Source organism: Ailuropoda melanoleuca, chromosome 16, assembly GCF_002007445.2.
Source record: "Ailuropoda melanoleuca isolate Jingjing chromosome 16, ASM200744v2, whole genome shotgun sequence".
Classification (NCBI taxonomy): Eukaryota; Metazoa; Chordata; class Mammalia; order Carnivora; family Ursidae; genus Ailuropoda; species Ailuropoda melanoleuca.
Window position 1 is genome coordinate 41,334,121 of NC_048233.1, and position 18,041 is coordinate 41,352,161.

Consider the following 18,041-nt stretch of genomic DNA (forward strand, 5'->3'; position numbering starts at 1 on the left):
CTCCAAAGATGGCCTTAGCTGAGAATGGATGAAGGATTCTCGTCCTTATCTGTCCTTTATTTTTGGTTCCGACAATCAGTTTTTCTCCTCTTTGTTTGTCTCCAGTCTGCAAACCAGGTTCATACTTAGAATATGAACATAGAGTCTGCTCTTATTATCCAATCTCATGGTTCATGTTCTCCCAAAAGGCCTGATGTGACAACGACACAAAAGCTATTATTTGTTATGTACCTAATGGCAGATGGTGTCGTGGTTGGCACCGTGCAAAGACAACTTGCACAGGACTTTCTGTCCTTCCTCATTTCCCTCGGCACTTGGCATCTGCTGTCCGCACAGTGGACCCTCAATCAATGGTCTATACGTGCCAAGAATGGATGTGTAACAAGATGAAAATGCCAGACCAAGAAATGAATGAGCCGGAAAGTGTTTCCAAATACAGTTAGTGCCTGAAACAGTGTCCTTTGAAATGCATTTTAAATGACATTTTTCCCTAATATCTTGAATTTTTAAAATCTTATCTTATTTTTTCCCAGCTCTATTGAGATATAATTGACATATAACACTGTGTGCAGCATAATGATTTGCTATGTGTGTCTATTGTGAAATGATCACCACAATAAGGTTCGTTAACACATTCATCATCTCACATAGTCACTTTTTTGTGTGTGTGGTGAGAACTTGTAAAATTACTCTCTCAGCGACTTTCAAATATACCTACAGCATGGTAACTATGGTCACCATGCTGTACATTACATCCCCAGGATTTGTTCATCTTCTAACTGAAAGTTTGTACCCTTTGACCACCTTCATCCATTTCCCCCACCCCCCCACACACTATATCTATTACCTTTCCTTTGTCCTCATCCACTGATGGACATGTAGCTTGTTTCCAGCTGTTGGCTATTGTAACTAATGCTGCCGTGAACATGGGGATGTAGAGATCTCTTTGAGATAGTGACTTCTTTTCCTTTGGATAGACACCCGGAGTGCAATTGCTGGATCATAGGGTAGTTCTACTTTTAACTTTTTGGGGAGCTTCCGTACTATTCCCAGAGTGGCTGCATCAGTTTGCATTCCCAGCAGCAGTGCAAGAGGGTTCCCCAATCTCCGCATCCTTGCCGGTACTTACCTCTTCTCTTTTTGGTAATAGCCACTCTGACAGGTGTAGGGTATTATCTCGTTGTTTTGATTTAAATTTCACTAATTATTAGTGATGTTGAGCACCTTTTCATGTACCTTCCAACCATTTGTATATCTTCTTTGGAAAAATGGCTATTTAGGTCCTTTGCCTATTTTTAAATTGGATTATTATTATTATTGCTATTGAGTTGCATGGATTCCTTATATATTTTGGATATTAACACCTTACCAGAGATGTGGTTTATGGATGTTGCCTCCCATTCCAGAGTTTGCCTTTTCATTCTGTTGATCTTTTCTTTTGCTGCACAGAAGATTTTTAATTTGATGTCATCCCCCTTGGTTTATTCTTGCTTTTTTGTTGCTTGTGTTTTTGGTGTCATAGCCACAAAATCATTGCCATGAACAATGTCAAAGGATTTTTTCCCTATATTTTCTTCTAGAAGTTTTAGTGCTTCAGGTTTTACATTTAAGTCTTTAATAACGTTTCAAGGTGATTTTTGTGAATGGTGTAAGATGGAAATCGTTTCATTCTTTGGCTTGTGAGTATCCAGTTTTCCCAGTGACATTTATTGAAGAGACTATCCTTTCTCCACTGAATACTCTTGGCTCCTTTGTCAAATATTAGCCGACCATATATGCTTGGGTTTATTTCTGGGCTCCCAAGTCTGTTACATGTGTCTGTTTTCTATCATTAAAAGAGTTTTAACAATCATAAGCACAAAAGCGATGGAGTAAAACTTTAACGAGAAGATTGATAGAAATCACTACATAAAATGTGAAGTTTTGAAGTGCCCCAAAACTCTACAAACCACATTTTAAAAATTACATATACACACACGCATGTGCGTGGACACACATAGAGGTGTATCTCACTTTGTTGTGCTTCATAAATACCGTGTTCTTTACAAAGTGACACATTCACTGTGTCAAGTGCATCTATCAGCACCATTTTCCCAGCAGCATTTGCTTTCTTTGTGACTTTGTGTCATCCTTTGACAATTCTTGCAGTTTCTCAAACTTTTTCATTATTATTATATTTGTTATGGTGATTTGTGATTAGAGTTTATGATTCATTGAAAGCTCAGATGAAGGTTAGTATTTCCTAGCAATAAAGTATGTTTTAATTAAGGCATGTACATTGTTTTTAGACCTAATGTTTTTTTAGACGCTAAACAGACTACAGTATAGCATAAACATAACTTTTATACGCACTGGGAAGCCAAAAAGTTCATTTGACCTGCTTTATTGTGGTAGTCTGGAAGCAAACCCGTGATAGCTCTGAGGTATGTCTGTACATACATACATATATATATATTTATTTACTGATTTATATTAAATTTTAGGTACTGATATGTTTGAAGAAGAACGTAAGGAGTGAGGGAGTTACTTTATTTAGGGCGATCAGGGATAACATCTCATCTGAAATCTGAATTAAGTGAGGGTAAGTCGTGAGACTATCTGGGAGTAGGAACACTCCAGGCCAGGGGCACAGCAAATGCAAAGGTTTTGAAGCAGGAATGAGCTTGGTGTGGTTACAGAACATGAGAAAGCCAGAGAGCCTGGAAGGGAGAGTGGTAGCAGGAGACTAGTTAGAAGTCTGTGGCAATGGTTCAGGCAAGAGGTGAAGGTGGCCAAGGCTAAGGGAGAGGTGGTGAAGCGGCTGGATTGGGGACTTCCTTTGAAGAGAGAGCTCACAGGTTTTGCTAATGTACAGTGAGCGTGGGTGAAAGAGGAATCAAGGACAGATCTTAGATTTTTGGAGTGAACAACTGGATGAGCGGTTGTGCCATTTATTAAGCAGTTTTGGGAGGAGAATCAAAGCATCTCTTTTGGATGTTAATTTTGGGGGGGGCGGTAAACATTATACTCCTTCCTTTCCAAAATTGCTGAAGTAGACATGTATTTGTTAATACATGTTTTATTTTATATAGTTACTTCGGGAACTAAATGAAAGAAAAATAAGACTTCACCCCAAAATTTCATGTCAGCATCCAATATTTATGTTCATTACTTTATGTTCATTACTGTATGTTCTCTTTAAGTCCTTAACATAGTTTTCATATAACTATAATCATTGTTTACTTGAGGGGGAGGTATTTTTTTTTATTTCCCCCCTTCAACTTGATTTCATAAGATACTTTCATGTTTCTATATGTCTATATAATAAACAATCATGTTTATTGTTTTAATGACTGCATAATATTCTATAGTATTTTCTCATAATTAAATTCTCTTCCTTTGTTGAAATGTATAGTTGTTTTAGGATTTATTACTAATCATACTACTTTAAACATCTTTGTATATTTTTTTCCCTGTAATTGTTTTCTTTAAATTGATGGGATTATTTAAATTAAACAAAACATTTTGTTAGGTAGAAAAGTAGAAAGAACAGTCAGTATTCATATTTCCCTGATTGCCCTATTATTATTATTCTTTTTTTTTTTTTACAATCTGCTTGTTTGAATCAGGATCCAAATAAGACCTATATATTACAATGGTTGATATGTTTCCTAAATCTTTTTAGGGGTCCCTTTGTATCTTTTTTTTTTCTTTTTGTGGAAGAAACTAGGTCTGTGACCTGTAGGATTTTCCACCATTTAGATTTTACTGTGTCCCTTGGTGTCATTTAACGTGTTCTTCTCTCCCCTATATTTCTAGTAAATTAGTAGTTGGCTCTAGAGGTTTATTCAGATTCATTTTCTTTCTTCTTTTAAAAAAATACTAATCCATAGGTACAAAGATCTGATTGTCTCTTTTTTGGTGATGAGCCAAATCTATGAAAGAACATAAATACACTCTTTGAAAATAAATGTGAGAGAAATTAGGTAGAAATTGTGGTGAGAGAAATATGGGTGGTGTAGACTCATGGTTTTGCTTGGCCTAAGATAGAATAATGTCTTTTTCTCTTTCAGGAGGCTGAGAAAATGTTAGAAATGGGGGGAGACAAGTTCCCCTTAGAGAGCAGGAAGTTACTAAGTAGTCCTGGAAAGAACAACAGTTTCAGGTAAAACAAACAAACAAACAAACCCAAAAACCTCCCCAAACACCAGGGAGTTTACTGTTCTGGTTATTCTGTAAACATGTGGCATTGTGGTGGGAGGTGGTCACAAATGCAGGTGCTGGCATAAAGAGCTAACATTCAGTCTCCCGGCTCCAACACTTTCCCTTTTATGGTTTCCTGAGCACCTCCTATGCGTCAGGCACCACACCAGGTGCTGGGAATCACAAGAACAGAGGTAAGGGAGCATGTACTGAGCGCCTTCTCTGTGCTAGGAATGTGCCAGAAGCTTGACTTATGTATTCTCCTTTAATCTTTACAACAACTTAAAACAACAATATGTCTTGTTATCCATATTTGTACAATGAGGAAACTGAGGCTTGGATGGTTTTAGGTAATTTGCCCAAGGTCATAACACTGCTAAATGGAAAGTTCAAGAGTCAAACCCTAGTCTTTGTATTCTTCAGGTCATTACTCCTTCTCCTTTCTCTGCCATTTTCCAGAGATGAATAGGATATGGCCTTTCTATTCCAGAGATGAAAAGGACCGAGGGTCCTCCGCTTGGGGGGCATGAAATTCACATGCTTGGGCCAGCCTTTGGTGAGGGCCAGAGGCAGCACCTCCATTTTGACTCATGGCGTCTGTGGTCCTAGGAGCCAAGGGGAAACTGAACTGGGGTCCCCCAAATTTCTTGCTTCTGCCAGTGATCACAGCCCCCTTCTCCAGCAAAGTTATTGCTCACCACAGGTCACAGGATGCTAAATTGGTCCATCTGTGGCTTCATTCCTGGCATTTTGTTTCCACTGTGGAAGAGCGCTTTTCATAAGCTGAAAGATGCCCCGAGGCCGAGAGGGGGCAGAAAAGGGAGAGAGAGGGAATCTGGATCACCTAGACCCCGGATAATTGATTGCCAAATCATTGAATTGATTGTGGTTTATACCGAGGGGGAAATGAGGAAAGTCTCATCTTTGGTATTTAAAAAAAATTGGATTTATTTATTTTGACAAATAAAAATATATACTTATGGAGCACAATGTGATGTTTTGAGTCTAGGTACACATTTTGAGATGATTGCTACAATCAAACTAATAACATATTCATTACCTCCTAGAGTTACTATTCTTTTTTTGTATGAGAACACTTGACATCTACCTTCTTAGCAGCCTTTAAGTGTGCAACACATTACCATTAGCCGTGCTCATGCTGTCTATAGGTCTTCAGAACTTATTCATCTTATAACTGCAAGTTTGTACCATTTGATCAACATCTCCCCTTCCCCCCACTGCCCAGCCTCTGGTAACCACCATTCTACTATCTGTTCCTATGACTTTGACTTTTTGTGTGTGACTGACCCCAAAGGAATGGAATCTTTGGACCTTAATAAGCTTTCTACAAGTTGTGAAGGAAGTAGCCATAGACTGAATTCTCTGGCAGCAAAGCAGAAGCAATGTTCCCTCTCTACTGGGATGCTGCCTCTTCTTCTGGCCTTTTAAAATGAGACTGTCTGGCTGGTAGAACATTTGCCAGTATTCTGGGGTGCTAGGAGACCAAGGACTGGCCTCAAGGCCTTGACTCTCCACTTACTGACGTTTGACCTTGGATGATCCCTTAGCTCTGGGAGCTTTGGTTTCTGTACTTTCAAAATGAGGATTTGAATAATTTCTGATTTGATAGTTAAGATAATAGATTGTAAGAGTCCTTTGTAAACTACAAATGGAAAACATTTGGCCATGTAAGTGAGAAAACATATGAAGAATGCTTATTAGCACCATGCCTGGCACACGGCGAGCCTGGCACCAGCGAACACTCAGTAGGTGGCAGGTCCCAAAGCTGTCATCCACACCCCCAGAGGGGCCCCTGGAAGGAGGGCACGATCGTGGGGGCAGAGCTGCCTACCATTTGGCACCCCAGCCCAGTCCTCAGCACCACCTCGTGGGCCACCTTGCCTCTCTGCATTCCAACCACCTGGTTCCTGGTGCTGCCAAGAGCTGTCAGCTGAGCTCCCTCAGACCTACTCTCTCCCATCCGGTGGCGTGGTGATCATTGTAGACTGAGATATGTCTTATATTTGTATATCCTCCATTTACTGTCCTAAGCATTGATTTCAGGTGTGACCCCTCTGAGATTAATATATCTGATGAAATGCCTAAAACTACAGTCTGGAAAGCTCTCAGTATGAACTCTGGAAATACAAAGGAAAAGAGGTAAAGAGAACTATAATTGCTGATTTTTATTTATTTCTGGCTTTAAAAAATAGCAATCATGTTGAAAGTGAAATAAATCTTAGCTGCAAAATTGAATTGTCTAAAAAAAAAATCACTTCCGGGACTGTTGCTAACCCGTAAGAATTGCTAGAAGCCTAAGAAAAGGAAACACGTTTTCTAACTATTTGAACAGATGTGCTGTTTGGAGCTGCCCTTTTACACAGCCCCAAAGTCAGGACGGGATTACTTGGGGATGTAAATTTGCTTTATCTGTTTAGTCACCTAAATCCGCTTTCTTTCTTTTTTTTTTTTTTTTAAAGATTTTATTTATTTATTCGACAGAGATAGAGACAGCCAGCGAGAGAGGGAACACAAGCGAGAGAGGGAACCACAAGCGGGGGAGTGGGAGAGGAAGAAGCAGGCTCACAGCGGAGGAGCCTGATGTGGGGCTCGATCCCATAACGCTGGGATCATGCCCTGAGCCGAAGGCAGACGCTCAACCGCTGTGCCACCCAGGCGCCCCTAAATCCGCTTTCTAAAAGTTCCCATTTCAGGGGCGCCTGGGTGGCTCAGTCGGTTAAAGCGTGCGACTCTTGGTTTCAGCTCAGGTCATGATCTCAGGGTGGTGAGCTTGGGCTCCACACTGAGCGGAGAGCTTGTTTGGGAGTCTCTCCCTCTCCCTCCACCCCTCCCCCAGCTCATGCATGTGCGTGCTGTCTCTCAAACAAACAAACAAACAAATAAATAAATAACCATTAAAAGTTCCCATTTCAAAATCTCCCTGGTTACAGTAACTGCACTAACTGGAAAATGGCTAAAATGTACAGAGAGTGTCGATAGTATTGATACAGACATTTAACTTGTTCCATAATGAGAATTATTGCCAAGAAAAGATTTTGAACTAATTTCACAGTTTTCTTACTTGGGAAACGAAATTCTGTATATCAGGTTACTGAAGAAAATGGAAGGACTTGAGGCATCTTTGCCTTCACTGAGGCAAAATCTTAGATCTATATTAAAGGCAACTTTTCTAGTTAAGGGGGAAAAAAGCAGTAGGCTAGGAATTAGGGGACCTGGTCTAGCCATTTATTCCATGTGTAATCTGGCAGGCCATTGTTTCTGGGACTCAGTTTATTCAGCAGTAAAATGGGGATAATAATGACTAACTTCCTACCTCATAGGAGTGTTCTGAGGAGGAGCTGAAGTACTGGGAAAAGTCACAGCCACCAGTGGGTGGTGGTGGTAGGCTTTTTCTTCACCGAATGGGTTAAAATAAATCTGTGTTGAATGTGAGTGAAATATAGAATCTTGTTTCCTTCAGAGGAAAATCCAGGCAGCTGTCGAAATGTATAACGCACACGGTTATTTTTAGTGGAGAACTAGTCTACTTGTAAATGAACTTAAAATATAGCCAGATCCAAATTGTGGTGACATCTTCAAAGTATTGTGTTAAAAGCAGGAATGAATCATGTGTTCCCTTTTTGTCTCATTGTAACACTTTTATTCAGTCTCTTCAACTGAAAGTCTTTGCTGGGAAGGAAGATTTGGGCCATGAGGTGCCTCAGGGAAGTTCTGGTTACAGAGAAGATGGTGAGTCTCTCAGAGAAGAAGGAAGACCCAGTCTGGCGCTGTCCGTGGTCCTGTCAAAGCCATGCCGAAGCACGCAGTTATCCGTGCTGGGCATTGGAGGGCAGCCAGCCATCCCCACACCAGCAGCCAGTCACCAGATGTGAACGTGGGAGCAGAAGACCACGTCCTGTTGGTACTTCTCTTCTCCCTTTCTCTTTCTCGTCAGAACTGCCACCCGTGAAGACCCAGCTTCCCATCTTCCAGACATTTTCTCTGAAACTCTCTGCCGGCCTGCAGAGCCATATGGATCCATTCTCCCACCGAGGATTCCCTCAATGAGCTCCCTCGTCCTAAAAGAGGGGGCGGGGGAGTAGGAGGAGAGCAGAGAGAAAAGGGAAGGCTCTCCAGTCCCGTAGAATCCACAGGCTCCGAGGCAGTCCTGGGCCTTGGTTTGATGCCTCCTCTGGGGGAGGCTGGTCAGACCCAGAGGCTGTCAGGAGGGACTGCCACTAGGACGGTCAGTGACTGACCTGGGCATCGGCAGGGCCTACCACTGAGGCCAGAAGAGGCCTCTGCCCCAGGCGTGTCTGTATCGCTCCCTGGCAGCAGCCTGCCTAACCCGGCAAGAACCTTGGATGATGAAAGGGCCACAAGGGACACTGGCGTTGTTTAGCTCAGACAGGAAAAAGCTCGGGGGAAAATCAGGAATGATAAGTGAGGACGAGCAGCGTCTCTTGGTTTCGTTGAGGGTGGACTAAGGGAATGAGCTTCAGTTGCTACGGAAGGAGTTGGTTTAGACACCAGGAAGGGCTTCCTCGCCTGAAGATTGGTCAGAGTGTCTGCTTTCTAGACACCTGGGAAATGTTCGATAGTAGTCGTTTGTGAGTAGAGAGGGAGATAAGGTGTTTTTATCGGCCATGCTGTGGAAACATCCATGTTTTGCTGCTGTCTCTTGAGGATACATTCTGATTCCACTCCAGGAGAGATCCAAGTGCTTACGTAATGTCTCCTTAGCTGCCTTAGTAGCGAACCATCGTCAACTCAATGGACCCACACCACCTCCAGCCATGTGGTTTTTTCATCATCATGAATTTCTTTGGTTGACAAATGTTTTGGCTCTCAGAGGTAAAAAGCCACACTGGGAAATGAACCGCAAGTGGTGAAATTAATTTTGGTATTTAGTTGAAAACGATATTTATAGTTTTTCTCTTCTCTTCTCAGTTGTGATGACTAGCAGGGGTTTGGGCTCCAGTGTGTGGAGGTCTTCCCTTGTTTTGTGCACAGAATGTGACCAGTAAGCATGTCGGTACCCAGGGAATTCGATCACATCAGTTTTCCGCCCCAGAAAATCTTTGTACAGTGGGATGTTCCTACGGGTTGCTCTCCTTTCTTTTCATAGGTGAAGAGTTGGTCACAAAACTTTGTTGAATTTTGCATTCCTTTGACTTTTAGAATATATCAGTGTAGTCTAGTCTTACTCTGAGGACTTTTGAAATTGAAGGAATCCTGCGTCTCTTTAACATCTCCCCACCCCCTAGAACCACACCGAATCCTGAGTCTCTTTAACATCTCCCCATCCCTAGAACCACACCGAATCCTGCGTCTCTTTAACATCTCCCCATCCCTAGAACCACACCGAATCCTGAGTCTCTTTAACATCTCCCCACCCCTAGAACCACACCTATTAGTACACAGATGATTTTCAGAATATTGAGCAACTGGTACAGGATGGACGCCAACCACTCAGAACGGATGCCGACTGTAAACAGGCAGGTGGGCGCGGCCATGCCGCTGCCTCTCGGCCGAATGCCATGCTGCTTTCAAAAGTTAAAACGACATCCCTTTGAATTGTGGGTATTGCTCCTGGTTTGATTTCCGCTCACAAGGCTGTTTTAGGGACAGCCTTGGCTTCCCTTCATATGGTGCAGACAGGAACAGGCATGCATCTTTGAACTCTATGGGCATTACAATCTTTGCGAGCCAAAGCTTCACGTTTTATCACTTTAGGAGAAATGTAATGATTGTACGCATTTACCTACCTAATGTAGAAAAATCAGAAGGCAACCTGTCAATGGGAAAAGCTTTCCTGCTGACTTGCCGTGTCTCTCTCTGGCTGCTTCTTTGAGCTTATCTCTTTCTTCGTCTTCCTTGTTCCCTGAGAACACTCTCACTTTCCTCCTCCATCCTGCCCCTCCTATCTTTTCCTGCCACCTCTGTGGAGGAAGGTTGGTGACTGTTTCTCCTGTTCCCCTAGTTTCCACACAGCTGTAAGGGATGTGGCAGAGAAAAGCCTATCATACAACAAGTTAGGTGACAATATCACTCAGAAAAATCTCTGTCCTAATTATCGATCTCTCTTGATGCCCTGTGTATGCTAGGCCTCTCGAGAGCAGGAAACCTGTCTTTGTTAACTGTGCGCAGCGCAGTCACAGGACCATGCGTGTACTTCCAGGTCCTTCCAGAGCCAGACCCTCCCAAGTTCCTGCACCTTAGGAATGTTAGTTACTTTGGAAGCCGTGCCAATCCTTTTAAGCCATTACATCTTTCTCAGATTAATAGCCGGCCTCATTTCTGCTGCATCTCAATGGTAGAAACCATTCCCTACCCTTATGGTCTCTCTTTTCCCAACTCCCACCAAACACTCAACCCCAGTCCTACCCGAATGCTACCTCGCTCACGTCTGTGGCTGGTGGCCGTGGTGGCAGAGCCAAGCTAGGCAGTGTTTGGGGTAGGGAACTAGGAGTGGAGGCGAATATGTCCGGGGGGGTGTGTGTGGGTGTGTGTGTGCATGTGTACTTTCACTGACAAATGCAAGTGGGTCCATGAGATGTCCTTGCTGCTATTAAATAGTTTGTGTACCTAAGTTGGGGGGACATAAAAAAATATCATTCTCCTCTCTTGGGTTTCTCAGAGTTCTCTGACAGAATAGCTTGATGACGAATATAGGCAGATTAGTCTATAGGAAAAGCTGTTTAAACTCAGTGTTGAGGAGAAACTGACTTTGGGGTAGAGGCAAGGCAGATAGTTCACTTGGGCCTGAGAAGCAGTCTGCCTCTTTTATGACAGGGGGGATTTCAGGAATGGTTGGAGTGTTGGTGGGCCCGTGCCCTGATGGGCTGGCTGTGTCGAGGTGGGAAGGGAGGGAGGTCACGGGCTTAAGAAAGTGATGGTAGGTGAAATCTTGGTTCTAGTGGTAAGAACGGGTGTTGCAGGGTTACTTCCTAGCTCATGACTTTGAGGGGAAGTGTTGAGCTAGAGAGAAGGGGAAGACCAGCCATATGCCGTGAACTTGCCAGATCTGTTGGGTTGCATAAAACGCAGGCTAACTCTTTGTGACTATGTATGATTTCTAACTTCTGATGATGGGATCATCAGGAGATCTGGTCTTTACGCATACAGCTCTTGTCCCCACCTCCTTAGTCATATACACTTGCCTTTGGGATAGACAGGTAGTGAACAATTTATTCCAAAAGATGGTGTGAATAGTTGCTCTTTCTCTTTGTCTGGGATGTGACTGGCTTTTAAAGTAGTCATAAATGTTTGATAAAAATCTGATAAATGCTAAGTCTCAGGTGGGGTTGACATCTAAGGCTATGACAACTGTGACCTTTAAGAGGTCTCTGATTTTAGGAATATGTGCTTTCTGGTCATCCCGAAAAGACAATGCCCAGTTTTACTTAATTTTCTCCTTACTCAGCTCTCTAGACTTCCGTCTCAGGAGAAGAATCAGCAGTTCTGTCTGCATCTTCTCTATCGACTTCACTGTCCATGTTCTGAGTCTCTCAGTTTTCCTGAAGCCTAGGAGAAGGTGTGACCCCAAGGCCCCCAGCTTCCCTTTAACCGGCATCAGAAGTCCCATCCACTCTGTTCTCTCTGCTACTACAACAGCTTCTCTAAATTTCTCCTTCCGCTCCTCCTCCTAGGACTTTAAAGCAGTCTTTCTAGTTTGTCACTGCATTTTCCTCGGACTTCTCTGGTTTCCAAGCCACATCCCGGCAGGACATTCAGGAACCCCGCACTGAATGTTCTCAGCCTTCCTGACTTTCTTTTGGTTGCAGCTGTCAGGGCTCCATGATGCAAAAATCCTTCCTGCGGGCCCCGACCGGCCAAATGAGACATCCTCCAAGTTCCACCCCTTTTACTGACTCAGCTTCCTCCAGCAGCCTTTCTTCTCCTTTCTGCCTGGTCTTTCAAGTTCTCCTTGGAGGGCTGACATTCTTGGTCAAGGGTCCTCAAAACCACCCCCAGTTGGGGGTGGTGAGAGAGGTGAGGAGGTTGGACGGTTCTGGGGTCCTCAGAAAGGGGACTCTATGGTTATTTTCCTTACTTGGTGTGAGGGACTAGGGATTCTCAAGCCCTCAAGCTCAACCATATTTCAGGGTAAACAGGGAAAGACACCCCAAATTGAAGTGGTTTTTCTACCAGATCTATTATTTTCAATTCTTGGTGCCCTTGTTCTCATACCTTAATCATAAAGAATGGGCAGTTGACTAGGTTAACACTTCTTTACCAGAAAGGAGGCTAATTTTCATAAGCAAAAGAGGTGTGAAGGAACCGTATCACTGCAGGAGGCATGAGAAGAGGAGAGGAGCGTTATGTGGATCTCTTCAACAGGAAAAGTCAGAAAGTGGAATGATTCATCCACAGGCACAATTCCTTTAGGAGGTTCTGTGCTCAAAGGGAATAAATAGTTTCTGATCCTTCCGAAAAGAAAAGGAATAGCATTTTTCTCAAACCTGACCACTTTCAGCACTGGAGAACACAGAACTTCTTCTTCTAGCTGATGGCATTAATATTTCCTGAGAAAGAGAGACCCCCTCCCGCGGCACTCTTCCGAGGCCCGCAGGCATCAGCAGAGCCGGGGCTTCTCTTAGCGGGTTCGCGAATGACTCCAGCAGGCAGGTTCTCACACACGCAACAATGTTGGGAACAGAAGTACCACACTGAATGTGCAATTACTCCTTTTGCAAAAGAGGCCAAAATCCTCCTCCCCACTCCCTTCTCCCATATTCACTCCTCCAAGATGATAAGCCTCCCTCGTGTGTATCTGTGTCTGTCTGTGTGATTGGTTAGCTATGGCTGCCCGAAGCTAACGGCGTCCGGTGGAGAGCAGAGCACCCTTCCCACGGAGGGGACAGCTTGAGGTGCTGGTACATTTCCTGGTTTTCTATGTTCTTCTTTCTAGTAGGTCTCATGTAGAGATAGAGATATTTTTGTTTTAGAGATTCCAAAATATATATTTTTAGTGTAAGAAATGGACCCTCTCCACACTCCACGGTGTAAATAGAACCGAGAACAAATGTGTTGTTGTGATAACCCCATAGCAATCTGTGGTAGGAATAGGACCCTCTCCCTTGCCACCAAGTCTCACGGTCTGCGTCTGTGACCCAGGGGAGGTGACCGCGACACCTCTGTCTGCCCAGACCTTCCTGTGCTCAATGGGTGGAAAATAAAGTCTGTGTAAACTGTTCACACCTGTGGTATTTTTTGAGCCAAGGGGCTGAGCCAATGCGGACCAGTTTCAGAACGTGAAAGAAGAGTGAAGAGGAGTCATGAAGACAGTTGAGAGGAAGGGCAGGGTGTCTGCTGGGCGTGTCATAAGAGGGGCACATGTACCTCCCTGGTACAGACCCAGCACAGTCCTTGGCAAAGAAGGGGACTGCCTAGATGTCTGTCTGGGTGGGGGGACAGGACAGCAGGAAAAGACAGCCCATTTTGGAGATACTACCAGACCATTGAGAGCAACTGCTAATATTGAAGGACCGTCTGCTGCCTAGAAACCCAGATTTTAGGGGCACCTGGTTGGCTCAGTTGGGAGTGCATGTGATTCTTAACCTTGGGGTCATGAGTTCAAGCCCTACGCTGGGTGTAGAGATTACTTAAAGATAAACACAATTGTTAAAAAAGTTATTCCTCCCTTTAAAAAAAAATCCAGATTTTAAAAATTGCTGTCACTCAGGAGTGTTTTGGGTTTTGGGGGGAGGGGTGCCCTATTTTTCTTCTTCCCAAATCCATTTGTTGGACGGTTGGAGAAAAAGGGATGAGAGAGTAAGAATAGAGAGGCCAGTGCCGGGGTTGGAGAGGAAGGCAGGGGTGCAGGGAAAGACAGTCAGCAAGCCTCATGGAGTTCCTAGAAAGGCGTCCCCCGAAAGCACCCTGAACATGGAGCGCAGTGTGGCTATTGTATCACGGAGCACCAGGCCAAATTGGGCTGTAGCCCTAGAACTCACTAGTTCTGAGGCTTTTGCTATCTTTGAGCTATTTTTTAAATATGCTGAGAGTATACCCAATGAGCTGCTTTGTCTCAGGGAAACATGCTTGAGTCGCACTGAGGCGGGGTAGTGGATGGGAAGGCCGCGCGTGCAGGGCCCGGGCGGTTCTGGTGTGGGGGAGCCTTGAGCACTCTCACGTCCAGGGGACTGGCCTCGGGGCTGTGAAGGAGCCGTTAAGTAATACATGGGAAGCACTTAGAAGGGCACCTGGCGTGTAGCGCGCACACAGTTCCGTACGGAGAGACCTGGAGGGAGGGGTTCCTGGGGCGGTAAGGTCGGCAGCCATCACGTCAGGACTCTGGTCACAGTCTCGGCAGCTCCCCGGGTTTTCCCCTCACAGTTGCCACCAGATGGTTCCAGAAGAACCTCCAGGCATCCCATCGGCCAAAGGCAGGAAGAGGGAACGGCACTTCTCCAGCTTCCATCTTGTAAAGGGGACAATTATTCCCAGAGACGACACCCCCCCCATGTCAGTGGTCAGAACCGAGCCACCTCCCCATCTCTAAGATGGGACAACAGGGATGGGGTGACGCGGTTCGGCTTGGAGCAGTGAGGCTCTATGGGGGGGGGGCATCTTCCCCGACGGCATTGCTGCTCCAACGCTGGTACAGAGCGAGGATCCTGCTAGCCGGCGATAAGGCAGGAGCTAGACCGGAGCCGCGTGTCCGCGGCAGACGACAGTCGGAGCAGGAACCCGGCGGGCCGCAGCCGCAGCCGCCGCCGCAGCGGGGACCTCGCCCAAGCTCAGTGGTTCTCCCCCGCCCTGACCGGAGCGTCACTCGAGGAGACTGGGGCCTCTAGCCGCCTGGTCCCCACTCCACACCAATTCACCCGAGTCTCTGGGGACAAGGGCGGGCGCGAACGCGCGCTCAATCCCCTCGGGAGGAATCTTGGACGCACGCGGGGTGGAGCGTCCCCCGCTCCGGTGCGTGCTCCCCCCGTTCCGGTGCGTGCTCCCCGGCGCCTGCGTCACTTCCGGCCCCTGCCCCGCCTTCGCCGTGTGAATGTTCTTCCACGCGGTAGCCCTCCCGCCACCTTCGTGTCTCTGTGCCTGACCTGTCACCGCCTCAGCCGCGTCCACATTCTGTCACCCTCACTGTGCGCCATTTCCAAAATCAGATTCCCAAGAGCCAGAGCGCGATGGGTCCCTTGGCCGGCGTTGTAGGTCCCTGACCGGCCTGTGGATCGAGGGCCTCCGGGTCTGCGGCCACGCCTGGGCCAACTGGGAGAGCGTGAGATGCAAGCAGTAAAAGGTATGGCACTCGGGGGGTGCTCGTCGGCGGCGACTGGGACTCGTCAGTCCCTCGTAGAAGGAGCCAAGGGCCACGGAGGCACGGGAAGACATGTCTGGACATCTTAGTGATGTCCGAAGTGTATCCCCAGGTTACAGAGCGGCCGCAGATTCACCCCTTTTGCCTGGTGGTGGTGGTTCATTACAGGGACACACAGGCACACACTTGCAGGAAGCAGGTGCAGGCTAGCGCCCTGCTCCCACCTGCAGCCTTTGTCGCCAATGTCCGTAGCCGGGCACACTCCCCACAGTCTCACGGGTCCGGAGCTCACTAACAGAGGGAAGCACAGAGCTTCCGTCCGGAGGTTAAGGGGGTGTGACCGGGGCTCTTAGCAAGCAGCAGGGTACGGAACAGCCAGCCCAGGAACCAGCCTGCCCGGGTTCAAGGCCCAGCTCTGCCTCAACAGCTGTGTGACCTTGGGCAACTTGCCTCAGTTTCTTCACTGCAGAACAGCAGCGATAGGGCCAGTGGGGAGGGCTAAATGAATTCCCAAGCACGAGGAGTGGCCTCCATGTGCACTCTCGCAGCAGCAGGCCCTCCCTTTGCTCGCTCCTCCAGCCCTTGGCTCTGCAGCTTGGTGGTAGAATGGGGCCCTGGGGCCAAGCGTCAAGGAGTCCCAGCACTGTAACCTTTGTCTGGGGTGTTATAGGTATTAACTCCTACGAAGAAAGAGGCTTCACATGGGCTTCCTGGCCGAAGCCATGTTCTCCGGCCCAGCTTCTACCTGAGCCTTTCATTGGAGGTTTGGGGTGCTTGCCCAGTGTAAGATGCTTACCAGTCCTTGTTTGGTTGTACACTCCCTGGGTCCAGAGAGGAGAGACCAGGATATCCCCAAGCCCCTAAGGGTAATGGCCATGTCTTTATTATTACCGTAGTGCCCAAGGCCTCTCCCCACTCTCAGAAATTACAGGATGAATTATAATCACCTGATTTCCTTAATAGACACAGTGGATAAAGAGAGAATGCCCAGGCCTTGACTATCCAGGCAAAACCGTAAGTTTTCTAGTAACTTCGAGCTATATGATTCTAGCGCTGATTTTGAGCACTGTGCCCTCAGTTTCCTCTCTGCCAGATGCATAAGGTCCCTGTCTAAGGGCGCTGCATCTAAAACACACACCTTCCCATGCACAGAAAAGTAAGAAGACTTACCGAAAAATAAAAGCATTCGAGAAATAGGAAATTAGAGAACATAAGAGTTCCATCGCTTGCAAATCGCAGAAGTTGAGAAATGAACTCAGTGTTCCGGCAGGAGTGCCTAAATGTGGCCAGGGACCCAACAAGTTTTTTTAAATGAATGACCAAGGGCAGTTGTAACCACTGCTGGGCAATCCCGGGAAAGATTTCCCAACAAGAGGCACTTTGGGGGGCATTGTGAAGATGCGAACAGCCTGAACTGATCAGCCCTGCTGGGAAACGGGGTGAGTAATGGTTGGTGGTCAACTTGTTTCGTTAGAATTCCCTGCTTCCCTCTCCCCACCTTTGGCGCAGGGGAGCTGTGGTTTCTGGGTATCCGGTCCCAAGGAGAGTACTGTGCCCTCTTCAGACGCTGCTGGAAAACAGAGATGCCCAAAGCATGCCCTTTCGAGGGACACTGGAAGAAAACAGGGGAGAGGCTCGGGGAGCCCTGGCAGTTGGGTTTATCTCGTCATTGTCCTGGGGAGGGTGCGTGAGAATAAGAGTCCTCTGAGGACCTATACGATTGGAGTCCTTTAGAAAATCAGACAGTGTATGTAAAGCACAGTGGTGAGGACCGCGGTTCTGTGGGACGGAGGAGGGCAGCCTCGCAGAGCTTCCGAAGTCAGGGAGGCCTCCAAAGACGGGGCAGTATTGGAGGAGAGAAAGAAGAGGGTGTAGGCGGGGCCCCAGAGGCAGGAGTCCAGATGGAATGTTCTGCGGATGGTGAATTTGGCTGGTTTGCTTGCAGTTGAAGGTTTTGTGCAAGGAAGCAAGTGTACATAAAATTGGAGGCACAGGAGAGAAGACCTTAAATGCCAGGGATAAGGAGCGAGGAGTTCCTATAGGCTGTCAGCCACTAGAGGGAAATGTGTGTTTGCTGTGGTGTGGAGAACGTGGTCCTGTGGCAGTGAGGAAGCGTGGGCAGAGGGAACACTGGAAACGGGGGGCTGGGCCCGAGGTGGTGAGACCCTGGACCAGGGCCAGGGCAGTGGTGACAGGAAGCGCAGACCAGGGAGATGACCTGAAGGAACCAGAGTCGCTGACTGGGGGCGGGGGATGTGCAGGTGGAGCGAACACCTCTCTAATGTCACACGTCTGAGAGAAAAGCTGTCGTGTGGGACAAAGAGGACTTGTCTGCCCGAGCTTCAGAGGACACAAGCAGGACAACCTCTCTTCCAAGGAGGCCGATTTGGGCTCAGCGACAAGACCTAGAGCGAACGCTGTCCAAGACTGGAACTCGCTGCCCCAGGAGCCAGGGGTGGGGGGGTGCCCAGCGCTGGAGCCGCCCCTGGATGCAGGGGGGCCATCGGCCAGGAGAGCTGCAGGTGGGGGAGGAGGGACGCGAGGGCCCGAGACTCTGCCATGGGGACAGGGCGGGAGCTGCACACAG

The 18,041-nt window shown here is 46.8% G+C and overlaps 1 protein-coding gene across 5 annotated transcripts in view; it reads left to right on the top strand.

Annotated features, from left to right (window-relative positions):
• Positions 1–13,397, top strand: part of SLC4A8 (solute carrier family 4 member 8) — a 100,888-nt gene extending 87,491 nt beyond the window's left edge. For all 5 annotated transcript variants that reach the window (XM_034646423.1, XM_034646427.1, XM_034646424.1 and 2 more), the window contains 3 exons: positions 4,053–4,144; positions 6,247–6,342; positions 7,851–13,397. In XM_034646423.1, the coding sequence (XP_034502314.1) occupies positions 4,053–4,144; positions 6,247–6,342; positions 7,851–7,863 (201 nt within the window). In that variant the 3' untranslated portion in view covers positions 7,864–13,397. The remainder of the gene's footprint in view (positions 1–4,052; positions 4,145–6,246; positions 6,343–7,850) is intronic.
• Positions 13,398–18,041: the final 4,644 nt, after the last annotated feature.